Raw genomic sequence first — 27,643 nt, 5'->3', positions numbered from 1 at the left:
AGTGGTGGTAGTAGGGGGGGGGGGGGGGGGGGGGAGCGTAAGATCCTGCATGGCATTGTCTATGGCCCTCTGAATACATGAAATACATATTCACTTGGCAGTCATGCAATAAGAGCTGATGAGAGCAGCAGTATTTTGGAGTGAATACCTATGCAATAGATGGATCACAATCAACTGCACCAATGTTTTCTGTCCATGAGATGCCATAGAGGTGATTTATATTCAGCCTAGGACAGAGATACAAAGTTTGGTGATCAGATACTTTGTCACCATTTTCACTCCCCTTGCTATACAAATACTGCCAGAAATTAAAATACATGCTTCCAGATATTACTTTATCTCACTGGCATTATTCCTCCTATAAAGCAACAGAATTTTGTGTGTCTAATTGTTTTGTAAGATCCCTGCAAGAAGCCTACTGGGAGATTAAGGTTATCTCTTATGCTAGAGCTAGCTTTGATTGTGGAAACTATTTAAACTGTTGATGCTTACTCAATAAAGGGCATAAAACATATGACAAAATTGTTTACTTCTTGTTCTAAAACATTTTTTGTTTACCTGTGTGCATATATAAAATGGTAATAAAATATGCATTTTAAATGCCAATGCTTGTAAAAAGAATAATACTTTTAATGTGAAATATAATACCTGACCAGATTGTAGTACTTGTACTTCTTTTTGTAATATCATAATGACACTGATGATATACTATCAACTTTGCAGTTGTTGTAATATTATAGTAACATTGCCATGTTTTATCTTTTTTCACTAGTTGATGTTCCTGGGTGTGAACCATACAAAGAATACTTGTACACATATCTGAAAGACCAGCCCATATGGCACAGTTTGCGCTTCTGGAATGCTGCCTTCTTTGATGCACTACAGTGTGAGCGGGTGCACCGACCTGTTGTCACTAGAGATGAAATTCACCATAATTCGCTTGAGGCAATAACAGATGAGAGACAGTACCAGGAAAACATAACATTTGGACAGTTAGGGTAAGAAAATATATTTCACTGCTTAAGGCAGCCTATATTAAAGCTTTTATGAAATATTCTAATTTGGTAATGTTCTCTTTCATAAACTACTACTGAGATCTGTATTTTTACACTCAAAAGAAACTTACAACTGTAAGATACCATCTTAAATCCATTGTAAAATGAGAAACTAACCCTGTAAATGTACTAACCTTGTATTTAAGTCTTTTAGTCTCTTCTCGTAGCATTGTGGAAGCTGCAATTGCTTCAGTGAAATGATAAATGGCAGCAACAAATGACTCATTCATAGATGAATTTGGAATTGATAGTTCTCCACATCCCCTGAATTCATCATTAATTATGATGGTCAGCTAAGGACATTAATTTTAAGTCCTTAACTAAACACATGGCTCAGTAACTTACATCAACAGAACTTCATATTTTCAATCACTCGGCAAGTTATGGATCACTAGCAGCGCAGTACAAGTTTCATATCAATTTTGTTAATGACTGATTATCAATATACCTGTTCTGATGTGGACAATTATAAAAGCAATGGGTAGCTAACACATGGCACAACATGTCTTCTGAAAGTTGGAAAACACACACACACACACACACACACACACACACACACACACACACACAGGGGAGCGGAAAGACTTACCTTAGGGGGAAAGGATAGGTATATACTCGTGCACACACACACACACACATATCCATTCATACATACACAGGCACAAGCAGACATATTTAAAGGCAAAGGCACTCTTTGCCTTCTGCTTGTGCCTGTGTATGTATGGATGGATATGTGTGTGTGTGTGTGCGCGCGAGTATATACCTATCCTTTCCCCCTAAGGTAAGTCTTTCCGCTCTCGGGATTGAAATGACTCCTTACCCTCTCCCTTAAAACCCACATCCTTTCGTCTTTCCTTTTCCTTCCCTCTTTCCTGACGAAGCAGCCGCCAGTTGCGAAAGCTCGAAATTCTGTGTGTGTGTGTTTGTGTGTTTTATTCATTGTGCCTATCTACCGGCGCTTTCCCGCTTGGTAAGTCTTGGAATCTTTGTTTTTAATATATTTTTCCCATACATGTGCGGATGGATATGTGTGTGTGTGTGTGTGTGTGTGTGCGAGTGTACACCTGTCCTTTTTTTCCCCTAAGGGAAGTCTTTCCGCTCCCGGGATTGGAATGACTCCTTACCCTCTCCCTCAAAACCCACATTCTTTCGTCTTTCCCTCTCCTTCCTGAAGAAGCAACCATTGGTTGCGAAAGCTAGAAATTCTGTGTGTGTGTTTGTGTGTTTTGTTCATTGTGCCTGTCTGCCGGCGCTTTCCCGCTTGGTAAGTCTTGGAATCTTTGTTTTTAATATATTTTTCCCATGTGGAAGTTTCTTTCTATTTTATTTACATCATCATATATATATATATATATATATAAAACAGAAAGAAACTTCCACATGGGAAAAATATATTAAAAACAAAGATTCCAAGACTTACCAAGCGGGAAAGCGCCGGCAGACAGGCACATGAACAAAACACACAAACACACACACAGAATTACGAGCTTTCGCAACTGGCAGTTGCTTCGTCAGGAAAGAGGGAAGGAGAGGGAAAAATGAAAGGATGTGGGTTTTAAGGGAGAGGGTAAGGAGTCATTCCAATCCCGGGAGCGGAAAGACTTCCCTTAGGGGAAAAAAAGGACAGGTGTACACTCGCACACACACACACACATATCCATCCGCACATACACAGACACAAGCAGACATATTTAAAGGCTTGAATAGATAGTATGAGATCATCGTGCTTACCTAGGTCTTAATTCAATTGCTACTGGATGTGAACTGCCCCAAAGTGGTTCATGAAACATATATACAACTTAGACTGATTCAAGTTGATCCTCTAGAAAACCTGAGACTTGTTTACAGAGTATATTACATTGACACTTTACGAAATATATTACATTGACATTTGGATGTTCACTTGTTAACTATCATGTTCTGACTGACTACCATCTAGTGCATTTGGGCTACTTATACTGGAGTGAATAGAATAAACCAAAAAAATATGGGTTGTTGATGTATCTTCATTACAGTTAATAACATAAAAATAGTGAATAAAGTCTTAATGGAAATCTAATAGAGGTTGACATTTATTGATTTAAATACAGGATAAGGATATTAAAAGAAGTAAATAACAAAATCAACATAACAGTGGAGAATATAGCTATTAAAATCAGTACAGAGTATGTTATCACTTACTACTAACAAAACATTATCAATAACCAGCTAACATCAGTAGTTTATCTTACAAGGTAAACAATACATGTTGCTCGCCAACATGTGAAGTGTGAAGTGGATAATATTCAGAACTGTGTACCTACTGATCGATCATATAATGTTCAAAGTGATCTAAATTCACACACATACATTTACTCTCAACAGGCCACAACAATAGTTATTGTTGAGCCGTGTGCAACACCACCATTTGTGCAAAACACACCCAGCCACTATCAATCACGACTGTTCCAGTTTTGCCACATATGCACACTAATGATGGACCTTTTCGAACTGTGTACCTACTGATTGATCATATAATGTTCAAAGCGATCTACATTCTCACACCTACTTTGACTCTGAATGGGCCATAACAACAGTTACTGTTGTACCATGTGCAACACCACCATTTGTGCAAAACACACCCAGCCACTTATCAATCATGACCTGTTCCGGTTTTGCCTCATTTCCAAACTAACAATGGACATTTTTGTGTGCATAATTCTCCTTGCTCACCCCCCAGACCTGTTGCTCAATTTTTCGGCATTTCGCCTTCCAGGGGTGTCTTACCAAACCGCAGTGATCTTCTGCAAGTTTCACCGGTAATTTATAGTCCAACCCCACGAGGCATGTTTTCAACATGTGTGGAGAACTCACACTTCTGTCACACTAGTTACCAAAAACCCCTCTCCCTCCCCCTCCTGCACCCCACACTCGCAGGGGGGGCCCAGTTCTGACTGCTCAGCTGCTTCTTGCCTCTCCCACAGCCCCGCCTGTGACTGCCGCACTGGTCTTCCATGTTATTTCTGCTGTGGGCAAATTCAAATCAGTACCTGTAACCTACAGTCCAGTTTACGGGACCCCTACACATATCGCACAACAGTACCGACCGTACCAGCCGTGTCGTATTTTCGCGACACATCAAGGATAACGCAACCCGCTGTTGCTACAGACGTTCTTGCCAGTAACACACCCACGCCTACTGTGCTGGCCTGCTGTACGGCCTCTCCTGCCATGGACCAGCCGGTTTTCCAACGGACACCAAAGCTGCCTTCGACCCTCCCCCTGGTCGTCTGCTGAAGCTGCCACATTTATTCGAAGACAGTCCTGTATCATGGTTTGTAAGCATCTTTTTGAGTAGCATCACGTGTCCGACGACAACTCTAAATTCCTGTGTCTCGTCACGCACGTCGGTGATCACTCAGACTTAATTTGCGATGTACTCCTCTCACCACTGCCTCCACCGAAGTACGAGTTCACAAAGTAAATGATTGTGGAACGACTCACCTGCTCACCACAAGAATTAATCATCAAGATTTTGTACAAGGAACACCTGGGGGATCGAACTCCATCACAATTCTGGCGCCGCCTTTGGTTACTTGTGAGTGTGCATACCATGCCGGATGACACTCTGTGGACGGTGTGGTCTGCCAAATTGCTTACCAACCTACAGATTCACCTGCTACCACACTCCTTCCAGTCAATTGGCTCTCATCCCCACATTGCAGACCAACTGTATTCATTGCTACGGCAACACCAACCAGCTCACCACTCACCGCTAGTTGGCACAACTGCTCCTGCTTAGCGGCTGTCTGTTGGCAGAGGCAGGGCTCACTCTGCCTCTACACCTTCTACATTGCCTGACAGTATCTGCTTGCTCTCTCCATCGTCCGAGCACTCCAGGATCGTCCATGCACTATACACACCGGTATTCATGCCAGAACAAATCAATGAGGACAAGCCTTCCCTGCTGTCGCAGTCACCACCACCACCGCATCCAGCTCATCCGTACTGCTGGTACCACAAGATTTTCAGCGATAATGCCAAGAAGTGCCGATTACCTGGCCAGCACCCAAATGTCGACTGCAGGACCTAAAAGATGTTGAGTCCTATGGGGAACCTCACAGGCATCCTCATACATTGCACTCCATCCACTTGTCTGCCCAGCCGAGCAGCCGTTTGTGCGTGACTGACATTTCATCATGGCTCATTTTCCTAGTCAACACTGGTGCTGACGTGTCTATCATACCTACATCGATGGCTCCCCCTGTCTTTTCACCAATGAAGTCACTTCTACAAGCTGTCAATGCATCAACGTTACAAGCCTCAGGCTGTGTCAAAGTTACAGTGCACCTATCTCCTTCTCTACATTTTCCTTGGACTTTCTACATTGCCAACATCGATGAACCAATTCTCGGTATGGATTTTTTGTCTCATTACAAACTCTCTCCAAACATAGTTCAGGACTCAGTGCTACACCATCCCACTAACACTCGGATACTGTGCTCCTGCACTAATGTTCCAAGTTCTGTTTGTCTTACGACATGTGAGTTGGTATGCAAGTGCTCCACCGTCGCAGGCGACATTGTGACCTGCATCACTAACCTACTGTCAGAATACGACTCGGCGGTACAACTCCACTGGGAAAATGACTAGCTGAAACAACGAATAGCACACACTTACAACGAGTTCATCACGGCTCATTCCTCGCTACTGAAACTGCAGTCCACAATCCTGCCACCTAATCATGTTTCTCCAGCAGACATCAGCTTGGACACTTATCAGGTTAGTCCAAAAACTTTAATTGCATGTGACTCCACATCCCCAATGCACTGACCACATTCACTGCCATATGTGTCAGACAGTGCTTCTAATAACAGTCGTGCGCCCCATATGACCATGTCCACCACACGGGTAGCTGTCTCATGCACTAGCCACATGACTCGGTGGCCATCGCTGTTCCACACGTGACACCAACACTGCTCTCGCCCACGTCGGTACCAAGTGCAAGGTTGACAGCAGTCAGTCACCATGTATTCTGACCCGCTCCACACTGTGCACGCAGCCACCTTCTCCAAACAAGCGCAAGCTGTGCTCACATACTAGACACATGATTTTCATGCTGCCTTTTCCCACTTTCACTAACAGCTACGCCTCGTCGTGCCCTATCCATCCAAAAACTTCGCGTCAGGACATTGGTCAGTATCGTGTGCAGTTCTCAGTTTCTTCTGTCATTGACAGAATGACACACAAGATAGTTTCCACTGCCGGCCCTCCTATTAGGCACAAGGTTAGACACCTCAACCCTATTAAGTTGCTTGCAGCCCGGCAGCAAATTAATAAACTTTTGGAGGCAGGTATCGTGCAACTGTCAGACAGCAACTGGTCTTTACTGATCCACCTCTTACTCAAACATGACAGTTCTTTCCGAATGCGCGGCAACTACAGACGTTTAAATGCTCCTACTCTCATGGACAATTGCCCCGTGCCTGACATAAATGATTTCACCCATATATTATCGGGTGCTACAATCTTCAGTGTTACTGACTGTAAACATGCCTACCACCAGATTCCCATAGTGCTGTATGACATCCCTAAAACAGCTATTATCATGCCACTTGGTTTGTTCCAAAACAGCTTCATGCCATTCAGCCTAAAAAATTCAGCGCAAATGTGGTAGTGTTTCATTGACTCCATCTTATGACAGTTTGAGTTTTGCTTCACATATCTGGATGACAAATTCATTTTCAGAAAGTCAGCTGAGGAACATGAAAATCATTTATCCATGGTCCTTCAGATCTTGAACTCCAATGGCGTCAAGGTCAACAAAAAAATTCCAGTTGTGTCAGCCTTCTGTCACTTTCTTGGGTTATACCATCTCCAACGACGGAATACAGCCTCCCAAATCTTGTGTGCATGCCATCACTTCACTGCCGCCCCCGGCGACTCACAAAGGATTCTGACGTTTCCTGGGCACAATAAATTACTACTGTTGTCACCTGCCTTCTGCTGCCACTATGCAGGCCCCGCTGACAGACTCACTGTCAGGTAAACAGCCTTCTGGTCTTCACTGGACTGCACCTATGCGGGGGGCTTTCAATGCATTAAAGACTTATGTAGCTCACACTGTAACACTCGCCCACCCTAACCGCTTGGCTGATCTGTTCATCACTATGGACGCCAGTGGCATCGCAGTCAGAGTAGTGCTACAGCAGTGCAAGGCAGGCACGGTTTCCCCTCTTCATTTCTTCTCTAAAAAAAAGACTATCAACAGCTCAGAAGAAATATTCCACTTTTGATAGAGAACTCCTTGCAGTCTACGGGGCCGTCAAACACTTCCACCCATATATGGAGGGTCGCTTGTTCTTCATCCTCACGGGTCACAAACCACTTGCAGATGCTTTCTGCAACCCCTTCCCCCCCCCCCCCTCCCCTTCCCTTGAGGACTTATCCAACTTGGCCACTACTACAAGTCCCCGATGACGAATTTCAAGCTCTCCTCACAGACCCTCAAACATCCCTTGTGTTTACTAAAGCTAAATTCCCTGGCATTGTGGATGATGCGTGGTGCGCCTCTTCTACTGGTACCTTACTCCTGTTACTTTCACTTCCCCTGCATCGGCAGGTCTTCGACGCTCTGCATAACCTCGCTCACCCGATCACCCGCACCACTACATGGCTCATCTCTGACAGTTTCACTTGGAAAAATATAAAATGGCATTCTCAGACCTGGGCACGCAGCTGCGTCCACTGCCAACTCAACAAAATTTGCTGCCACCCCACCCCACCACTGGTAAGTTCAACATCTCTCCAGTACGATTTCGTCATTTACATATCAGTCTTGTCAGTCCTCTTCCACCGTCGGAGGGCCACAGGTACATTCTATCCACAATTGACTGTACGTCCTGCTGGGTAGAGGCAGTCCCCTTACCTAACATCACTGCTGAGACCATGGCCAAGGGTTTTATCGCCTCATGGATTGCTAGGTTCCGTTTTTTGACCACCATCACCACCGACTAGCATCAGCAGTTTGAGTCTTCCATGTTCACCATTTTATGTAACATCTGCAGCATAAAGAAAATTCACGCCACAGCCTACCACCCACAAAGCAACAGGTTAGTGGAATGGTGGCAACGCACTCTAAAAATGGCGCTCAGGTGCCACAATTACCTCTGCTCTGATTCACTTCCATGGGTACTGCTCAGCCTCCGTTCAACTTTCCAGCCTGGCTTACAGGGAACGATCTCAGAATTCATTTTCAGGAAGAACCCCATCCTACCAGGGGAACTCATTCAGCCTCAAGTCCCTGAAGACTTCTCCTCCTCCCCGGATTTCATAAGTCCCATGTGCACCCACTTCAAATGTGCATGCCTGCACCCACCTATCAGCCACTGTCCGCCAGCTACTTATGTGCCAACCGCTCTCAATACTTGCTCCCATGTAATGCTGAGAGATGATTCGGTCCAACAACCTCTGCAACCACCTTATCTCAGCCCCTTTAAAGTCCTCTGGCAGGGCGATACAACTTTCGATATCATCGTCAAAGACAGTCCGCAAACTGTTTCGTTATACCAACTCAAACCAGCATTTGTGGACCCCGACATCCCTCTGCTGGCTCAGTATGATTCTTCTAATGACTCTCCCAGCAGTCTCCCTCCCACCATGGAATCTGACAATGTTTCTCCTTGGGCCACCATGCCATTTTGTTCACTCGACGCCTCCCCGTCACCTTTTGCGGGTTTCTCAGACACGTCGCCCTCCAGCCCAGATGCGGGTTTCACTGCTACCTCATCAACTATGGAGGCACCTTCTCCCGTAATCACCTTGCTCTGCAACGTATCCCCACACCAAGTAGACAACATTTCAATCATCTCTCTCAATGACCGAGTTCTCCTTCTTATCACAGACACTGCAGCCCCACCACCCATTGAGCAGTTAAACTTCAGTGTTGTACATAATTTCACCCTCCCTCATGAGTGTGACCCAACGACAATTTGTGCCTTCATCTCGCTGGACGGCTCGATTAGCATCAGGGATTGCCTCACCTACAGCCCCCGACATCCGCCATTCAACCCGCTTGCTCTCAGGCTGGCCGCCACATCGCCCGTCCTCTCTATCTCAATGACTTCGAGGTGGCCCTGCCTCCCATCGCTCCGCCTCCACACCCCGCCCTGGTCAGGGTGGAGGTCCCGGTTGTGTGCCTACCAGCTCGTACAACCACCAATAGCATGGATACCCACATGGTCTTGCCTCAAGACTCACATGCGGTACTCCGTGTGTGACAGCGGTATGCCCTATCGACCATAGACAACTTTAATCTTTGGGACTCAGGTCGCTTGTCCGAGCTGCTGTGTTAATTCAATCTGTTCTTATATCTTGTACTGTCTGTCGTATATGATAATTGTCAAAATATATGTATGGCAGATATTAGTGGGGACAGTTTATTCCCTATACCACTATTCGTATCCTGTTCCCATAAGATGAATAAACTACAATTTGCAACATCTGTAGATGTTAGTGAAAGCAATACCTATAACATCAGACATAATTGTTTTATGTTAAATATACATTAGACACTACATATGTTATTCAAATTCTACACATAAGAAAAAAAAAATCTGTTGATAATAAAATGGATCAAATTTTTACCGGCAAGGCTATAACTGCAGAACTCCATAGCTGTGGGAATTCAAACACTGAACAGTGGCACATACTGAAATAGTTCATTATATAAATTTCAACTGAAATATTAAAAAACAGTAGTAAATTAAAATTATAAAAAGATTATTAAATATAAAACTAAAATTATGGAAGGAAGGAAGTGGGGCCTTTTATTTTAATTGGGAGTAACCACTGATATTTATGATGGAATAGCAGGCTACACTTATAACATCAAGATCATCAGTCATTACAGTTATGCTGCAAAGCACTGAGATCATCCATAAGTCAATTACAGATCAGTAACAATAAGGCTATACCTGCAGTGCGTCAGGCTGCTGGAATTCGAACATAGGAATGTGGCACATATGGAAATAATCAAAACATAAATTTCAAGCAAAATATTTAAAAGCAATAGCACAAGACAAAATCAAACTTTTAAAAAATCAAATAGTATAAAATTGTAACAATATGGAAGAAAAAGTGCAGGGACATTTATGGCCTAATGGCAGATTACACTTATAACATTGATATCGTCAGTCAGTACAATTACACTATTGGGATGCCAAATGCCCTTTTCAAACAAAATAAGATGGGGCCATAGTTGGGTTATTAAAACAAAACAAAAAATTGATTTAAATGCATAGCACCAAAATTAAGTTCATCACGCAAAATGTACAAATGTTTAAGAAAAGTTAAACAAAACTAAAAATTTTTACCATTTGAAAAGAGACAATTAATGAAAAAAATACAGTCTGTATCTATAACATGAAATAAAAATGTTCAAAATACAGATATTGCTTGTGACATTTCACATTTTCTGTTGGAAGGCTAACGACTTTTGCCTGTCGCTTTGACCACTATTTGATTTCTGTTGTGAAATGTGGGATTCTCATCACCTCCACAGTAACAAATCAACACACAAAATAAGTCAGATTAATTTTTAAAAGATCAAAAAATTTCTGAGGCATCTCTTTTCGCATCTGTATTTCACCAGCATTCTACAACAATCATGCACAATGCTCTTTTGTAGCCATGATATATATATATATATATATATATATATATATATATATGCTTTTTTCTGCATAACTTATAAAACAATAAAAGAGAGGAGTATTTATTTAGATAGGTAACTTTAAGAAATGTTACCCTCTGTGTGTTAGCTATTTTCCAGAGGGTTATAATTTTTTTTAAATGCAACATTATTTTTTTCTATAATGTAGCTGATATATATGAATTTTTGTGTATAATTCAATTTAAAGGAAATTCCTGTCATTTTAATGAAAGAACTGGGTATGTTCAAAGTTTTAGAGGTGAATGCAGCTTACTGAACATAACTGGCAGGTTCACACATGTTCTGGTGGTGAAATGCTTATTTAAGTGAGATGTTCAAATGAGTATCCTTTTCCCTGAATGCACAATTCATTGTATGTCCTAAATGACCTGCAGCTCAGCACAAGCAGATTTGTTTGTGCATTCTGACCTGCCTTGATAGGGCAGTACAAGGACACATTCTACAATCTGAGCAAGACTTCAAACAATGCATCAAGCAAGCTTGTCACCCCATGATAAGAGCTACTTTACATTTCATCCACAGGTTGTTTAGAAGGCAAAATGACTTCTTCATTCATGAAAATGGTCATTTGGTTGAACAATTCACTTAAGTGAACTTTATGTCAGCATGATATTCATCTCAATGCAGCCACTTCAGTACAGCATGCTGCATCTGACTCTATAACTTTGAATGTTTCTAGTTCCTTAACTAAAATTGATAGAAGTTTGTTTTAAATTGATTTTTAGATAACTGATTTAAATATATCAGCTACATGATAGACAAACATAATGTTCCAATTAAAAAATTATAACTTGTTGCTGTAACTCTCTGGAAAATAAATAAACTATGTTCTTAAGTCTGCAGAAATACCGATGTATCTTACAGTTACCTATAAAAATAAATAAATAGTGCTTTCACTTTTTCTTGTAAGTAAAAGAGAAAAAGACCTTACCTGAAACCCCAAGTATAAGAGCTGAGCTCAGTAACCACCAAATATAGGAATGGCTAAGCATTTGGTTGAGAAAAAGGGGGGGGGGGGGGGGGTCACTGATCACGTTGAATTAGAACAGTAAGCAGCAATTCTGCAAAGAATATAGGGAGAAATACAAGGAGGAAAAGACAGGAAGAAGGGACAGAACACTAAAAAATAGAAGAAAGAGAGAAAAAAACTATGGAGAAGCTTGAAAGCAAGTATTGGTATGGAGTAGAAGAGAGCTGGGAAGAGTGAAAGGCTGATATGGAGACAGAGGGATGGAATGAAGTGAGAACAGGGAGAGAGGGAGCAAAGGCAAGTGAGAGATAGTGACTAATGAAGATAGAGAACAAGGAACTTACAGCTGCTTAGAATGTGATTTAGGGAGAGCTCCCTCCTGTGCTATTCAGAAAATCCATGTTGATGGTAATTTAAATAGCACAGATTGTGGAGCAGCAATCATAGTATGATGTTGATGGTAATTTAAATAGCACAGGTTGTGGAGCAGCAATCATAGTATGTTGTGTAGCACATTGTGATCTTAGCGGTATATGGCTACAGACTGATAAGGTTTATCCTCTGAATGGATGATTTGTTCAGGGTCTTAGCCACAGGCACTATACAGTGCTTGTGGTGATGTTGATATTTGATGCTGTAAAAGATGCCAGCAGGATGGGTGGGCATTGGGAGTGTGGGAGCTTGAAATAATAGACATAAATATAGAAACTAGTATATTCTAATCGATCAGTTATGTAGGGCTTGCCATGGTGTGGGTGTAAAGGACAGCTGCCAGTCTAGGAGGCTACATATTTATTTAACCGCAAGCAGTGTACAAAGCTGACTTACAAAATCAATATTCAGATCATTAATTTCCAGTCCAAATATGAGACAGTCACACAAGGTGTACCCCAGGGCTCAATTTTGGGCCCTTTCCTTTTACTAGTGTACATAAATGATATAGAGCCACCTTTCAACTCCCAATTGGTAACCTATGCAGGCCATACCTCAATGTTATTTCTTGGTAAACAAATGATGAGTTAACGTTGGTAGCAACTGAGGGACTACGTCAAATAACTCCTTATTTCAAAGATCAAGGTTTGACAGTTAATCTCAGTTATTGCCATTTAAACTTACAAACTCACACCAAACTTCTACTAGTAACACAGGTGGAATTGAAGTAGTGGACACAGAAGGCTGCAGATTTCTAGGTATTCACCTAGATGAAAATCTAAGATGGGTAAACCATATCAAATTTTTATGCAATAAAATCAGCAGTTCATTACATCTAATCAGCCAGTTATCAAAAGTAGTCCCACATCAGACATTAAAAACAACTTATTATGGAACCATTTTTGCATAGATTAATTACAGGATAGAGATATGGGGTTGTGCTGCCGACATACATATGAACAGAATATTAACTCTACAGAAAAGAGCAATCAGAATTATCCATGGATTAGGGTATAGAGATTCATGCAGAGAAATCTTTGTTCATCTTAAAAACATCACAGTCTACTCACTGTATCTTTACAAATTAATTATATTTTTTGTGGCACATCAAAACAGAGCAGCAAAGTGCACTGATATGCATGCCTATAATACAAGAAATAAAGACTGCTACTACAGACAAAGAACAAAATTAAAAACAACAGACCATAGTCCATGCATTAGTGGTCAAAGGGAACTTACTATTGAAAGTGAAACTGAAATATTTCTTGATTTACAAGTGTTTATATTCTTTAAACTAAAATAAATTATATATATATATATATATATATATATATATATATATATATATATATATATATATATATATATTAAAAATAAAGATTCCAAGACTTACCAAGCGGGAAAGCGCTGGCAGACAGGCACATGAACAAAACACACAAACACACACACAGAATTACAAGCTTTCGCAACTGGCAGTTGCTTCGTCAGGAAGGAAGGAAGGAGAGGGAAAAATGAAAGGGTGTGGGTTTTAAGGGAGAGGGTAAGGAGTCATTCCAATCCCGGGAGCGGAAAGACTTCCCTTAGGGGAAAAAAAGGACAGGTGTACACTCGCACACACACACACACACATATCCATCCGCACATGTCTGTGTATGTGCGGATGGATATGTGTGTGTGTGTGTGTGCGAGTGTACACCTGTCCTTTTTTTCCCCTAAGGGAAGTCTTTCCGCTCCCGGGATTGGAATGACTCCTTACCCTCTCCCTTAAAACCCACACCCTTTCATTTTTCCCTCTCCTTCCTTCCTTCCTGACGAAGCAACTGCCAGTTGCGAAAGCTTGTAATTCTGTGTGTGTGTTTGTGTGTTTTGTTCATGTGCCTGTCTGCCAGCGCTTTCCCGCTTGGTAAGTCTTGGAATCTTTATTTTTAATATATTTTTCCCATGTGGAAGTTTCTTTCTGTTTTATATATATATATATATATATATATATATATATATATATATATATATATATATAAACAGAAAGAAACTTCCACATGGGAAAAATATATTAAAAACAAAGATTCCAAGACTTACCAAGCAGGAAAGCGCCGGCAGACAGGCACATGAACAAAACACACAAACACACACACAGAATTACGAGCTTTCGCAACTGGCAGTTGCTTCGTCAGGAAAGAGGGAAGGAGAGGGAAAAATGAAAGGATGTTGGTTTTAAGGGAGAGGTTAAGGAGTCATTCCAATCCCGGGAGCGTAAAGACTTCCCTTAGGGGAAAAAAAGGACAGGTGTATACTCGCACACACACACACATATCCATCCGCACATACACAGACACAAGCAGACATATTTAAAGGTAAAGAGTTAAGGGCAGAGATGTCAGTCGAGGCGGAAGTACAGAGGCAAAGAAGTTGTTGAAAGACAGGTGAGGTATGAGCGGCGGCAACTTGAAATTAGCGGAGGTTGAGGCCTGGCGGATATCGAGAAGAGAGGATATACTGAAGGGCGAGTTCCCATCTCCGGAGTTCGGATAGGTTGGTGTTGGTGGGAAGTATCCAGATAACTCGGACGGTGTAACACTGTGCCAAGATGTGCTGGCCGTGCATCAAGGCATGTTTAGCCACAGGGTGATCCTCATTACCAACAAACACTGTCTGCCTGTGTCCATTGATGCGAATGGACAGTTTGTTGCTGGTCATTCCCACATAGAAAGCATCACAGTGCAGGCAGGTCAGTTGGTAAATCACATGGGTGCTTTCACATGTGGCTCTCCCTTTGATCGTGTACACCTTCCGGGTTACAGGACTGGAGTAGGTGGTGGTGGGAGGGTGCATAGGACAGGTTTTACACCGGGGGCGGTTGCAAGGGTAGGAGCCAGAGGGTAGGGGAGGTGGTTTGGGGATTTCATAGGGATGAACCAAGAGGTTACGAAGGTTAGGTGGACGGCGGAAAGACACTCTTGGTGGAGTGGGGAGGATTTCATGAAGGATGGATCTCATTTCGGGGCAGGATTTTAGGAAGTTGTATCCCTGCTGGAGAGCCACATTCAAGGTCTGGTCCAGTCCCGGGAAGTATTCTGTTACAAGTGGGGCACTTTTGGGGTTCTTCTGTGAGAGGTTCTGGGTTTGAGGGGATGAGGAAGTGGCTCTGGTTATCTGCTTCTGTACCAGGTTGGGAGGGTAGTTGCGGGATGCGAAAGCTGTTTTCAGGTTGTTGGTGTAATGGTCGAGGGATTCAGGACTGGAGCAGATTCGTTTGCCATGAAGGCCTAGGCTGTAGGGAAGGGACCGTTTGATATGGAATGGCTGGCAGCTGTCATAATGGAGGTACTGTTGCTTGTTGGTGGGTTTGATGTGGACGGATGTGTGCAGCTGGCCATTGGACAGATGGAGGTCAACATCTAGGAAAGTGGCATGGGATTTGGAGTAGGACCAGGTGAATCTGATGGAACCAAAGGAGTTGAGGTTGGAGAGGAAATTCTGGAGTTGTTCTTCACTGTGAGTCCAGATCATGAAGATGTCATCAATAAATCTGTACCAAACTTTGGGTTGGCAGGCTTGGGTAACCAAGAAGGCTTCCTCTAAGCGACCCATAAATAGGTTTGCATACGAGGGGGCCATCCTGGTACCCATGGCTGTTCCCTTTAATTGTTGGTATGTCTGGCCTTCAAAAGTGAAGAAGTTGTGGGTCAGGATGAAGCTGGCTAAGGTGACGAGGAAAGAGGTTTTAGGTAGGGTGGCAGGTGATCGGCGTGAAAGGAAGTGCTCCATTGCAGCGAGGCCCTGGACGTGCGGGATATTTGTGTATAGGGAAGTGGCATCAATGGTTACCAGGATGGTTTCTGGGGGTAACAGACTGGGTACGGATTCCAGGCGTTCGAGAAAGTGGTTGGTGTCTTTGATGAAGGATGGGAGACTGCATGTAATGGGTTGAAGGTGTTGATCTACGTAGGCAGAGATACGTTCTGTGGGGGCTTGGTAACCAGCTACAATGGGGCGGCCAGGATGTTTGGGTTTGTGAATTTTAGGAAGTAGGTAGAAGGTAGGAGTGCGAGGTGACGGTGGGGTGAGGAGTTTGATGGAGTCAGGTGAAAGGTTTTGTAGGGGGCCTAAGGTTCTGAGGATTCCTTGAAGCTCCGCCTGGACATCAGGAATGGGATTACTTCGGCAAACTTTGTATGTAGAGTTGTCTGAAAGCTGACGCAGTCCCTCAGCCACATACTCCCGACGATCAAGTACCACAGTCGTGGAACCCTTGTCAGCCGGAAGAATGATGATGGATCGGTCAGCTTTCAGATCACGGATAGCCTGGGATTCGGCTGTGGTGATGTTGGGAGTAGGATTAAGGTTTTTCAAGAAAGATTGAGAGGCAAGGCTGGAAGTGAGAAATTCCTGGAAGGTTTGGAGAGGGTGATTTTGAGGAAGAGGAGGTGGGTCCCGCTGTGATGGAGGCCCCCTCGTATGCCAACCTATTTATGGGTCGCTTAGAGGAAGCCTTCTTGGTTACCCAAGCCTGCCAACCCAAAGTTTGGTACAGATTTATTGATGACATCTTCATGATCTGGACTCACAGTGAAGAACAACTCCAGAATTTCCTCTCCAACCTCAACTCCTTTGGTTCCATCAGATTCACCTGGTCCTACTCCAAATCCCATGCCACTTTCCTAGATGTTGACCTCCATCTGTCCAATGGCCAGCTGCACACATCCGTCCACATCAAACCCACCAACAAGCAACAGTACCTCCATTATGACAGCTGCCACCCATTCCATATCAAACGGTCCCTTCCCTACAGCCTAGGCCTTCGTGGCAAACGAATCTGCTCCAGTCCTGAATCCCTCGACCATTACACCAACAACCTGAAAACAGCTTTCGCATCCCGCAACTACCCTCCCAACCTGGTACAGAAGCAGATAACCAGAGCCACTTCCTCATCCCCTCAAACCCAGAACCTCTCACAGAAGAACCCCAAAAGTGCCCCACTTGTAACAGAATACTTCCCGGGACTGGATCAGACCTTGAATGTGGCTCTCCAGCAGGGATACAACTTCCTAAAATCCTGCCCCGAAATGAGATCCATCCTTCATGAAATCCTCCCCACTCCACCAAGAGTGTCTTTCCGCCGTCCACCTAACCTTCGTAACCTCTTGGTTCATCCCTATGAAATCCCCAAACCACCTCCCCTACCCTCTGGCTCCTACCCTTGCAACCGCCCCCGGTGTAAAACCTGTCCTATGCACCCTCCCACCACCACCTACTCCAGTCCTGTAACCCGGAAGGTGTACACGATCAAAGGGAGAGCCACATGTGAAAGCACCCATGTGATTTACCAACTGACCTGCCTGCACTGTGATGCTTTCTATGTGGGAATGACCAGCAACAAACTGTCCATTCGCATCAATGGACACAGGCAGACAGTGTTTGTTGGTAATGAGGATCACCCTGTGGCTAAACATGCCTTGATGCACGGCCAGCACATCTTGGCACAGTGTTACACCATCCGAGTTATCTGGATACTTCCCACCAACACCAACCTATCCGAACTCCGGAGATGGGAACTCGCCCTTCAGTATATCCTCTCTTCTCGATATCCGCCAGGCCTCAACCTCCGCTAATTTCAAGTTGCCGCCGCTCATACCTCACCTGTCTTTCAACAACTTCTTTGCCTCTGTACTTCCGCCTCGACTGACATCTCTGCCCTTAACTCTTTGCCTTTAAATATGTCTGCTTGTGTCTGTGTATGTGCGGATGGATATGTGTGTGTGTGTGCGAGTGTACACCTGTCCTTTTTTTCCCCTAAGGGAAGTCTTTCCGCTCCCGGGATTGGAATGACTCCTTACCCTCTCCCTTAAAACCCACATCCTTTCATTTTTCCCTCTCCTTCCCTCTTTCCTGACGAAGCAACTGCCAGTTGCGAAAGCTCGTAATTCTGTGTGTGTGTTTGTGTGTTTTGTTCATGTGCCTGTCTGCCGGCGCTTTCCCGCTTGGTAAGTCTTGGAATCTTTGTTTTTAATATATTTTTCCCATGTGGAAGTTTCTTTCTATTTTATTTACATCATCATTAATTTGAACCCAACAAATACGTTTGTTATTGTCTCTGTTGCATTTCGAAATCTTCTCTATCGTCTTACTTTCTCTTTTTGTTTGTACAAGTAGTTTCACTTTGTATTCATCTTCCCTTTTTCCGTTATCTACCATACATTTTATCCTGCCTAATTATACTCAATAATATGTAATTTACTTCCAAACCATAACCTAAAAATTTTTAACGCTTTCAACATAACCGCTGCTATAAAATCCACTGATGTCTGCTTGTGTCTGTGTATGTGCGGATGGATATGTGTGTGTGTGTGTGTGTGTGTGTGTGTGTGTGTGTGTGTGTGTGTGTGTGTGTGCGAGTGCGAGTGTACACCTGTCCTTTGTTCCCCCTAAGGGAAGTCTTTCCGTTCCCAGGATTGGAATGACTCCTTACCCTCTCCCTTAAAACCCACATCCTTTCGTCTTTCCCTCTCCTTCCTGAAGAAGCAACCATCGGTTGCGAAAGCTAGTAATTCTGTGTGTGTGTTTGTATGTTTTGTTCATGTGCCTGTCTTCCGGCGCTTTCCCGCTTGGTAAGTCTTGGAATATATATATGTGTGTGTGTGTGTGTGTGTGTGTGTGTGTGTGTGTGTATGTCTGTGTATGTGCGGATGGATATGTGTGTGTGTGCGAGTGTACACCTGTCCTTTTTTCCCCCTAAGGGAAGTCTTTCCGCTCCCAGGATTGGAATGACTCCTTACCCTCTCCCTTAAAACCCACATCCTTTCGTCTTTCCCTCTCCTTCCCTCTTTCCTGAAGAAGCAACCATCGGTTGCGAAAGCTAGTAATTCTGTGTGTGTGTTTGTGTGTTTTGTTCATTGTGCCTATCTACCGGCACTTTCCCGCTTGGTAAGTGTTGGAATCTTTGTTTTATATATATATATATATATATATATATATATATATATATATATATATATATATATATATATATATATATATATATATTAAAAATAAAGATTCCAAGACTTACCAAGCGGGAAAGCGCTGGCAGACAGGCACATGAACAAAACACACAAACACACACACAGAATTACAAGCTTTCGCAACTGGCAGTTGCTTCGTCAGGAAGGAAGGAAGGAGAGGGAAAAATGAAAGGGTGTGGGTTTTAAGGGAGAGGGTAAGGAGTCATTCCAATCCCGGGAGCGGAAAGACTTCCCTTAGGGGAAAAAAAGGACAGGTGTACACTCGCACACACACACACACACACATATCCATCCGCACATACACAGACACAAGCAGACATATTTAAAGGCAAAGAGTTAAGGGCAGAGATGTCAGTCGAGGCGGAAGTACAGAGGCAAAGAAGTTGTTGAAAGACAGGTGAGGTATGAGCGGCGGCAACTTGAAATTAGCGGAGGTTGAGGCCTGGCGGATATCGAGAAGAGAGGATAAACTGAAGGGCGAGTTCCCATCTCCGGAGTTCGGATAGGTTGGTGTTGGTGGGAAGTATCCAGATAACTCGGACGGTGTAACACTGTGCCAAGATGTGCTGGCCGTGCATCAAGGCATGTTTAGCCACAGGGTGATCCTCATTACCAACAAACACTGTCTGCCTGTGTCCATTGATGCGAATGGACAGTTTGTTGCTGGTCATTCCCACATAGAAAGCATCACAGTGCAGGCAGGTCAGTTGGTAAATCACGTGGGTGCTTTCACATGTGGCTCTCCCTTTGATTGTGTACACCTTCCGGGTTACAGGACTGGAGTAGGTGGTGGTGGGAGGGTGCATAGGACAGGTTTTACACCGGGGGCGGTTGCAAGGGTAGGAGCCAGAGGGTAGGGGAGGTGGTTTGGGGATTTCATAGGGATGAACCAAGAGGTTACGAAGGTTAGGTGGACGGCGGAAAGACACTCTTGGTGGAGTGGGGAGGATTTCATGAAGGATGGATCTCATTTCGGGGCAGGATTTTAGGAAGTCGTATCCCTGCTGGAGAGCCATATTCAAGGTCTGATCCAGTCCTGGGAAATATTCTGTTACAAGTGGGGCACTTTTGGGGTTCTTCTGTGAGAGGTTCTGGGTTTGAGGGGATGAGGAAGTGGCTCTGGTTATCTGCTTCTGTACCAGGTTGGGAGGGTAGTTGCGGGATGCGAAAGCTGTTTTCAGGTTGTTGGTGTAATGGTCGAGTTAATCTGCTCCAGTCCTGAATCCCTCGACCATTACACCAACAACCTGAAAACAGCTTTCGCATCCCGCAACTACCCTCCCAACCTGGTACAGAAGCAGATAACCAGAGCCACTTCCTCATCCCCTCAAACCCAGAACCTCTCACAGAAGAACCCCAAAAGTGCCCCACTTGTAACAGAATATTTCCCAGGACTGGATCAGACCTTGAATATGGCTCTCCAGCAGGGATACGACTTCCTAAAATCCTGCCCCGAAATGAGATCCATCCTTCATGAAATCCTCCCCACTCCACCAAGAGTGTCTTTCCGCCGTCCACCTAACCTTCGTAACCTCTTGGTTCATCCCTATGAAATCCCCAAACCACCTCCCCTACCCTCTGGCTCCTACCCTTGCAACCGCCCCCGGTGTAAAACCTGTCCTATGCACCCTCCCACCACCACCTACTCCAGTCCTGTAACCCGGAAGGTGTACACAATCAAAGGGAGAGCCACATGTGAAAGCACCCACGTGATTTACCAACTGACCTGCCTGCACTGTGATGCTTTCTATGTGGGAATGACCAGCAACAAACTGTCCATTCGCATGAATGGACACAGGCAGACAGTGTTTGTTGGTAATGAGGATCACCCTGTGGCTAAACATGCCTTGATGCACGGCCAGCACATCTTGGCACAGTGTTACACCGTCCGAGTTATCTGGATACTTCCCACCAACACCAACCTATCCGAACTCCGGAGATGGGAACTCGCCCTTCAGTATATCCTCTCTTCTCGATATCCGCCAGGCCTCAACCTCCGCTAATTTCAAGTTGCCGCCGCTCATACCTCACCTGTCTTTCAACAACTTCTTTGCCTCTGTACTTCCGCCTCGACTGACATCTCTGCCCTTAACTCTTTGCCTTTAAATATGTCTGCTTGTGTCTGTGTATGTGCGGATGGATATGTGTGTGTGTGTGTGTGTGCGAGTGTACACCTGTCCTTTTTTTCCCCTAAGGGAAGTCTTTCCGCTCCCGGGATTGGAATGACTCCTTACCCTCTCCCTTAAAACCCACACCCTTTCATTTTTCCCTCTCCTTCCTTCCTTCCTGACGAAGCAACTGCCAGTTGCGAAAGCTTATAATTCTGTGTGTGTGTTTGTGTGTTTTGTTCATGTGCCTGTCTGCCAGCGCTTTCCCGCTTGGTAAGTCTTGGAATCTTTATTTTTAATATATTTTTCCCATGTGGAAGTTTCTTTCTGTTTTATATATATATATATATATATATATATATATATATATATATATATATATCTGAATATTTGTAATAGGTACAATGTAACACCCAATATTGTGCCCTATTAGGTACAATGGTACATTTGTATCATGTATATGTAATCACATATGTATATATGACTGTACTAAACTTGTAAAAAATGCTATGACATTTGCAAAAGACACCAGTTGGTGTCTCCATGCAAAAAATACAATAAATAAAAAAGTAAGTTACAGATACAGGAAATGTGTGATTAGACAGTTGACATGGTGTGGCTGATGGCCATCATCATGAACATAGTCAGAGGCAGACAACAGGAGCTGCCAGCTTTAGCTTAAGGCTCAAACACAAGAGAGATGCAACTTGCCCTGCCCTCCAAGACCCTCCACCAGCCACACACGTGACACATTTCACGCATTCTCTATTCATCACATGCAGATACTTGCAGCTAGTTTCTTTAACAGGACACCAGCAAGAGTGGCAGATGTTGACTTCAGCAGTCAATAGGAAATGTGGAGTCATGCTAATGCTTAGACATTCCATAAGGTGTATATGCCAAAGTAAGACTTAAGTAGGAAGAGGCTTAAGACATGGTTGGACCTTTACAGAACCCCTAAAATATTACACTGGCTGGCCATCCTGTATGTTCTTCCCCCTTCCACAGGGATGGACAGTACAACATTTACAAGTTTGTCAGACACCTCCTTGTAAAGACAGTGGCCCAGGTAGGGGATTTACAGAGTATGGGAGGACTGTGTTACAATTATTTCTGTAATGTTTTCAAGGGGACAATTTGTACATAGTTATATTCCAGCTCTGCCAAATAAGGAAATTCCAAATATTCAGAGTATACACAAAACTTAGTAAACTGGCTTGTTCAAGAAGGACAGCAATTCTCATTCACATGGCACAAAATTTCTGGGCTACTAAATAAAACTTCAAAAACAATTTCAGGAATTTAATCCTAACAATTTGAATCATATTCTTTATAATTCAGTTTTATGGACTCAGCTTTAAATGAACAGTGGAGACTAAAAAATGACAATACATCACAACTAAAGGTGATATGAGTGCTAGTCACATATTTTGAAAAATCTTAAAATTCTGGTTCAAATAAAATGCAGTTGCATGTCTTGTCTTAGTGTTTTTGAATAAACCTTGATCTAATCATGTCAAAAGTCTAAATATATATTCCCCCTCACATTACCTATTTCCATACATAAAAAATTCCATTTAACATGGGATGACATGAACCCATGTAAAATATTTTATTTAACTAGAACATTTAGTCTTACAGCGAGTTGTAGCTAAATTGCATCTCTTGTGTACACATATGTAATTAAGACTGGGGAGATACTTTCAAGTAGTTCTAAGCAGCTATTCAAAATAACGAGGTGCTCAGTACAATTAACATGAAAGTTAAGTACTGAATAGGCCTTCTGTTAAAGTCAGTATTGGTTCTTTGTTAACTTTCTACGATTTAAAAACTGAAGCATCATGCCTCTCTTCTCGGGGCACTTGATTAGAGCACTTCCTGTAGTTCTGCCATCAGGTGTAAGCTTTCCTTTTATTCTCTTTGTGCATAATCAGTAAGCATCTGATTTTCTTATCAATATATTTTATGCCTGTTCTGTACTGTTCCTGCCATTAACTTCTATAGTTTCATTCATGTTAATTGTACCTGAATACTTTGTTATTTTTAATAGCTGCTTAGAACTACGTGAAAGTATTTCCCCAGTCTTAATTACATATGTGTACCCAAGAGACATAATTATAGTCACAATGCACTGTGAGACTAGATGTTCTAGTTAAATAAAGTATTTTACATAGGTTCATTGAGAATTAGACACTTAGGCATAACTAAATGTTTCATTCATGTCATCCCATGTTACATGGATTTTATTGTGTATGGAAATAAGGAATGCAAGACGGAATATGTATTTTGACTTTTGTCATGATCGGATCAAGGTTCATTCTAGAACATTATAATAAGACATGCAATTGCATTTTATTGTAATCAGAATTTTAAGATTTTTTTCAAAATATGAATTTGACTAACACTCATCTCGCTTTTTGTTGTGATGTATTGTCATTTTTAGCCTCCACTGTTCATTTAAATCTTAGTTTATAAAACTGTATTGCAAAGAATATGATTCAAATTGTTAGAACTAATTTCCTGAAATTGGTTTTCAAATTTTATTTAGTAGCCAAGAAATATTGTGTCAAGTAAATGAGAGATTTTACCATAGAGAGCAACCAATCCCCAATTTTCAAGAAAATGAAAAGTAGGCATTTGGATTCTGGGGGTCTACAACATCATGCAAAGAATGAGTCGGGGCATTCTGAAACCTGCTTTAAACAACAAATCCATACAATCAAACACAGAAACATAAATTATCTAGCCACTTTTAATGTAAACTTTCTCTTAAAAACAGGAAAACTTAAAACTTTAATAAACTTGGTAAAGGAGAAAACAATATAATGATGACAGCACCACAAGAAACAAGATTTACTAATGAACATCCTTCCAATACTGTAGGATTCAGGGTATTCAAAAGAAAACCAGGAAGCATAGTTATGAAAAATGTACCCCAATTTGGAACAGGTTTCATTGTAAACAAAATCATATTAAACTCAGTAATATAATTTAAATTGATTAATTAAAGATTTTTCACATTAAAGTTTAAATCATCAATCAAAGTTTACACTATTTTAAAGACACATGCACCAACAGATGAGAAAACAGAACACAGGAAGAGCAAACAGAAAATTTTTGGCAAATTATATGAAACACTCTAGATCATATTCTATCAAAAGACACAGTGTTACTACTTGGAGACTTTAACGCACAAATTGGCAAAGAACATCAGCACTAGGAAAATTCCCTGCACATAAAAGAACCAGTGCAAATGGAGAAAGACTCTTAAGCATATGTGGGGTTCGCCTCCGGTAGCTGAGTGGTCGGCGCAACAGAATGTCAATCCTAAGGGTCCGGGTTCGATTCCCGGCTTTGTCGGAGATTTTCTTTGCTCAGGGACTAGGTGTTGTGTTGTCCTAATCATCATCATTTGATCCATGTCAACGTGTAAGTTGCCGAAGTGGCGACAAATTGAAAGACTTGCATCAGGCGAACGGTCTACCCGATGGGAGGCCCTAGTCACACGACATTTCCATTTCAGCCTATATGGGCAGCATAACATAGTACTAAAATCTACATTCTTCAAAAAAACTTCCTACAAAACAAACTACATGGGAATTACCAAAAGCAATTTGTGATGAAATATAACATGATCACATTGCTATAAGTAGACACTCTGCGATGGAGGTAATCAATGTAAAAGTAGCCGAGAGCACCGGTTTAAATTCAGACCACTGCCTGTCTATCATTTTGTTCAAGGTAAGACCAATATTTTAGAAAAAACAACCAACACCAACCCAGAAATTTTGTCATACAGAAGTTATCTAGAGAAAATGATTACAAAATGCAGTTGAAAAAAAAAAAAAAAAAGAATACTTAAACATTGGGAGAAACTAAAAAAGACATTATTGAGACTGCAGAAGCAAATATCCATCTTAAAAAGAAATGGCAACATGCTTGGAACCCAAATAGAAGTTATAAGAACGGGAATAATTTTATAGAAGCAAGGAAACATGCATCAAAAGGCCTCAAGAAGATCAGAGTACAACATATAAAAGGTCAATTAATGTCATTTGAGACAGACCTTAAGCAGAAAAACACAAGGAATTTTTTATAAAACATTCAAAATGCCCCAAGTTTACAGATTATGGATTCAAAGATGCAAAAGACTGCATATAATAACATGGAGAACTGCACAATACTTGCTGGCTACTTCAAAGAATTACACAATTGTGATCCACTGAAAGAAGAATTTAATTTTGATAATGTAATCAAAATACAACCAGAGTCAAAGCCACCAGCAATAGAGGAAATCAAGCAAATCATAAAAAGACTTAAAAATAACAAAGCATCAGGAGAAGAGAATGTAGTTCTGAATTGTGAAAACACTGTAGTTACATTATTCTATGTCTAACAGAAACCTTTAATGAAATTTGGACAAAAGACAGCTTACCATCAGAACGGACATCGGCATTGATACATCCACTGCATAAAAAAGGAAAGAATTCTAATCTTAACAATTATAGATGGATATCCTTCTTACCAGTGATGTATAAGGTCCTGTCTGTGGTGCTTTTAAAGAGAGCTGAAGGAATACTTGACCACAGCCCACAACTAGGAGAGTATCAAATGGGATTTAGGAAGAGAAGGTCTCATGCAGAACAAATACTAAATCTAAAGAGCATAATAGAAATGAGGAAATCAGAAACCTGAAGTACGTGATAACTTTTGTAGATTTTAAAAACGCATATAGCTCAAGTGATAGAAATACACTGACCAAGATGTTAAAGGAATTCATACACAACAATAAAACAACAGAAATAATTAATGGAACACAAGCACAAAATCAAAAGTAAAATTTATGGGTGAGCTGTCAAAATCTTTCGAAATAAAATCAGGAGTAAGACAAGGAGATGGTTAATTGGCCCTACTTTTTAACTGCATGTTAGGGAAGGTAGTGAGAAAATTGAGAAAATCCATCAATACTAAGGGTGCCTGACTAGGAAGAAACACATATAAAATCAGTAGAGGTTGTATAGCTTTTGCAGATGACATGCCATTAATTACTGACAGATTGGATATTGCCAGAGCACAAAATGTAAAACAGCAGTAGCAAGCAGACAAAATGGGACTAACAATATCATTTGAAAAAACACATTTCATGACTTTTTAAAATTCATAACAACACATGGCACAAGCGCTTCAGGGAAGGACGGGTGTCGTTAGCTGCTGATGCACAGTCTGGAGCACCAAACTGCATTACTGATGACATCGTCCAGCTGGTGGATGCACTCATTACCCAAGACCACGAGTGACCGTGAAAACCATAGCCACTGTGGTCGGATTGAAAGTTGGAAGTGTTCATACCATCATGAAGGAATGACTGCACATGCACAAAATGTGTGCCCAATGGGTGCCCCACAGTCTTCAACCACACCAGGAAGCATGTCGAATGGCCCACTGTCGTGGTCATCTGCAAGGCTATGCTTGAGAAGGGAATGCATTCCTGGCACAAGTGGTGTCATCACTTCGAACCAGAATCAAAATGACAAAGTTTCATGTGAAAGCGCCCAGCATTACTTGCAAACTTTGACCACCCTTCGACAAGTGATCAAATAAAAATGACGAGGCAATCTCACCCATGGGACAATTATGCTCCACGACAATGCAAAGCCTCATATGGCCAACACAGTCACAGCACTCATGCAGAAATCCAAATGGGAGGTTCTTGGCCACAATACAGTCTGAACCTCTCCCCTGTGATAACACCATTTTTGGTCCCCTTAAAAAGGCTCTGAGAGGCAAACAATTGACCTCGGATGACAATGTCCAGCTGTACGTGCGGAACTGGTTAGCATCGCAGGCCCGGGAATTTTATGAGACAGCCATTGACCACCTTGTGTCACAGAGGGACAAGTGTCCCAACAGCCAGAGTCAATACTTCTAACATACAGGTACTGGTTTCTGTAATTATGCCTCCAGTTCATTTCTTTTTGAACACCCCTTATAGAAGGGGCATAATAGATAACAGAATACTTTTTAGAGAAGCAACACAAAAGACAGATTTCAAGAAAGAAAGAGGTCTACAAAGGGAATAAAGTAGACCCATTAAGAAAAGGAAGTCTGGGAGCAACAAAAATTAAATACAAAGATGCAGAACCAAAATAGATTTATTGCACCTTCCGCAAGGGTTATTTGAATAAATGAATAAAAGTAAAGGCAATCATTGAAACATTTAGCCTCTGTGTTGATCCCATAACCCCAGATAACTTGCACACAAGCACATATAGTGACATGAACCAGTAACTGAGTCAAAAGACAATGGACTGGCAAAATATGGGACTTATGATAAAATTAGTTGACAATAGAGGCTACACAATAAAAAG

General features: G+C 42.2%; 1 protein-coding gene across 2 annotated transcripts in view; it reads left to right on the top strand.

Annotated features, from left to right (window-relative positions):
• The window catches only part of LOC126333672 (uncharacterized protein KIAA0513), a 285,554-nt gene that overhangs the window by 227,848 nt on the left and 30,063 nt on the right, over positions 1-27,643 (top strand). For both annotated transcript variants that reach the window (XM_049996755.1, XM_049996756.1), the window contains exon 7: positions 773-998. In XM_049996755.1, the coding sequence (XP_049852712.1) occupies positions 773-998 (226 nt within the window). The remainder of the gene's footprint in view (positions 1-772; positions 999-27,643) is intronic.

The sequence above is a fragment of the Schistocerca gregaria genome, chromosome 2 (genome assembly GCF_023897955.1).
Source record: "Schistocerca gregaria isolate iqSchGreg1 chromosome 2, iqSchGreg1.2, whole genome shotgun sequence".
NCBI classification, from domain to species: Eukaryota; Metazoa; Arthropoda; class Insecta; order Orthoptera; family Acrididae; genus Schistocerca; species Schistocerca gregaria.
This window is presented reverse-complemented; position numbering and strand designations above follow the sequence as displayed.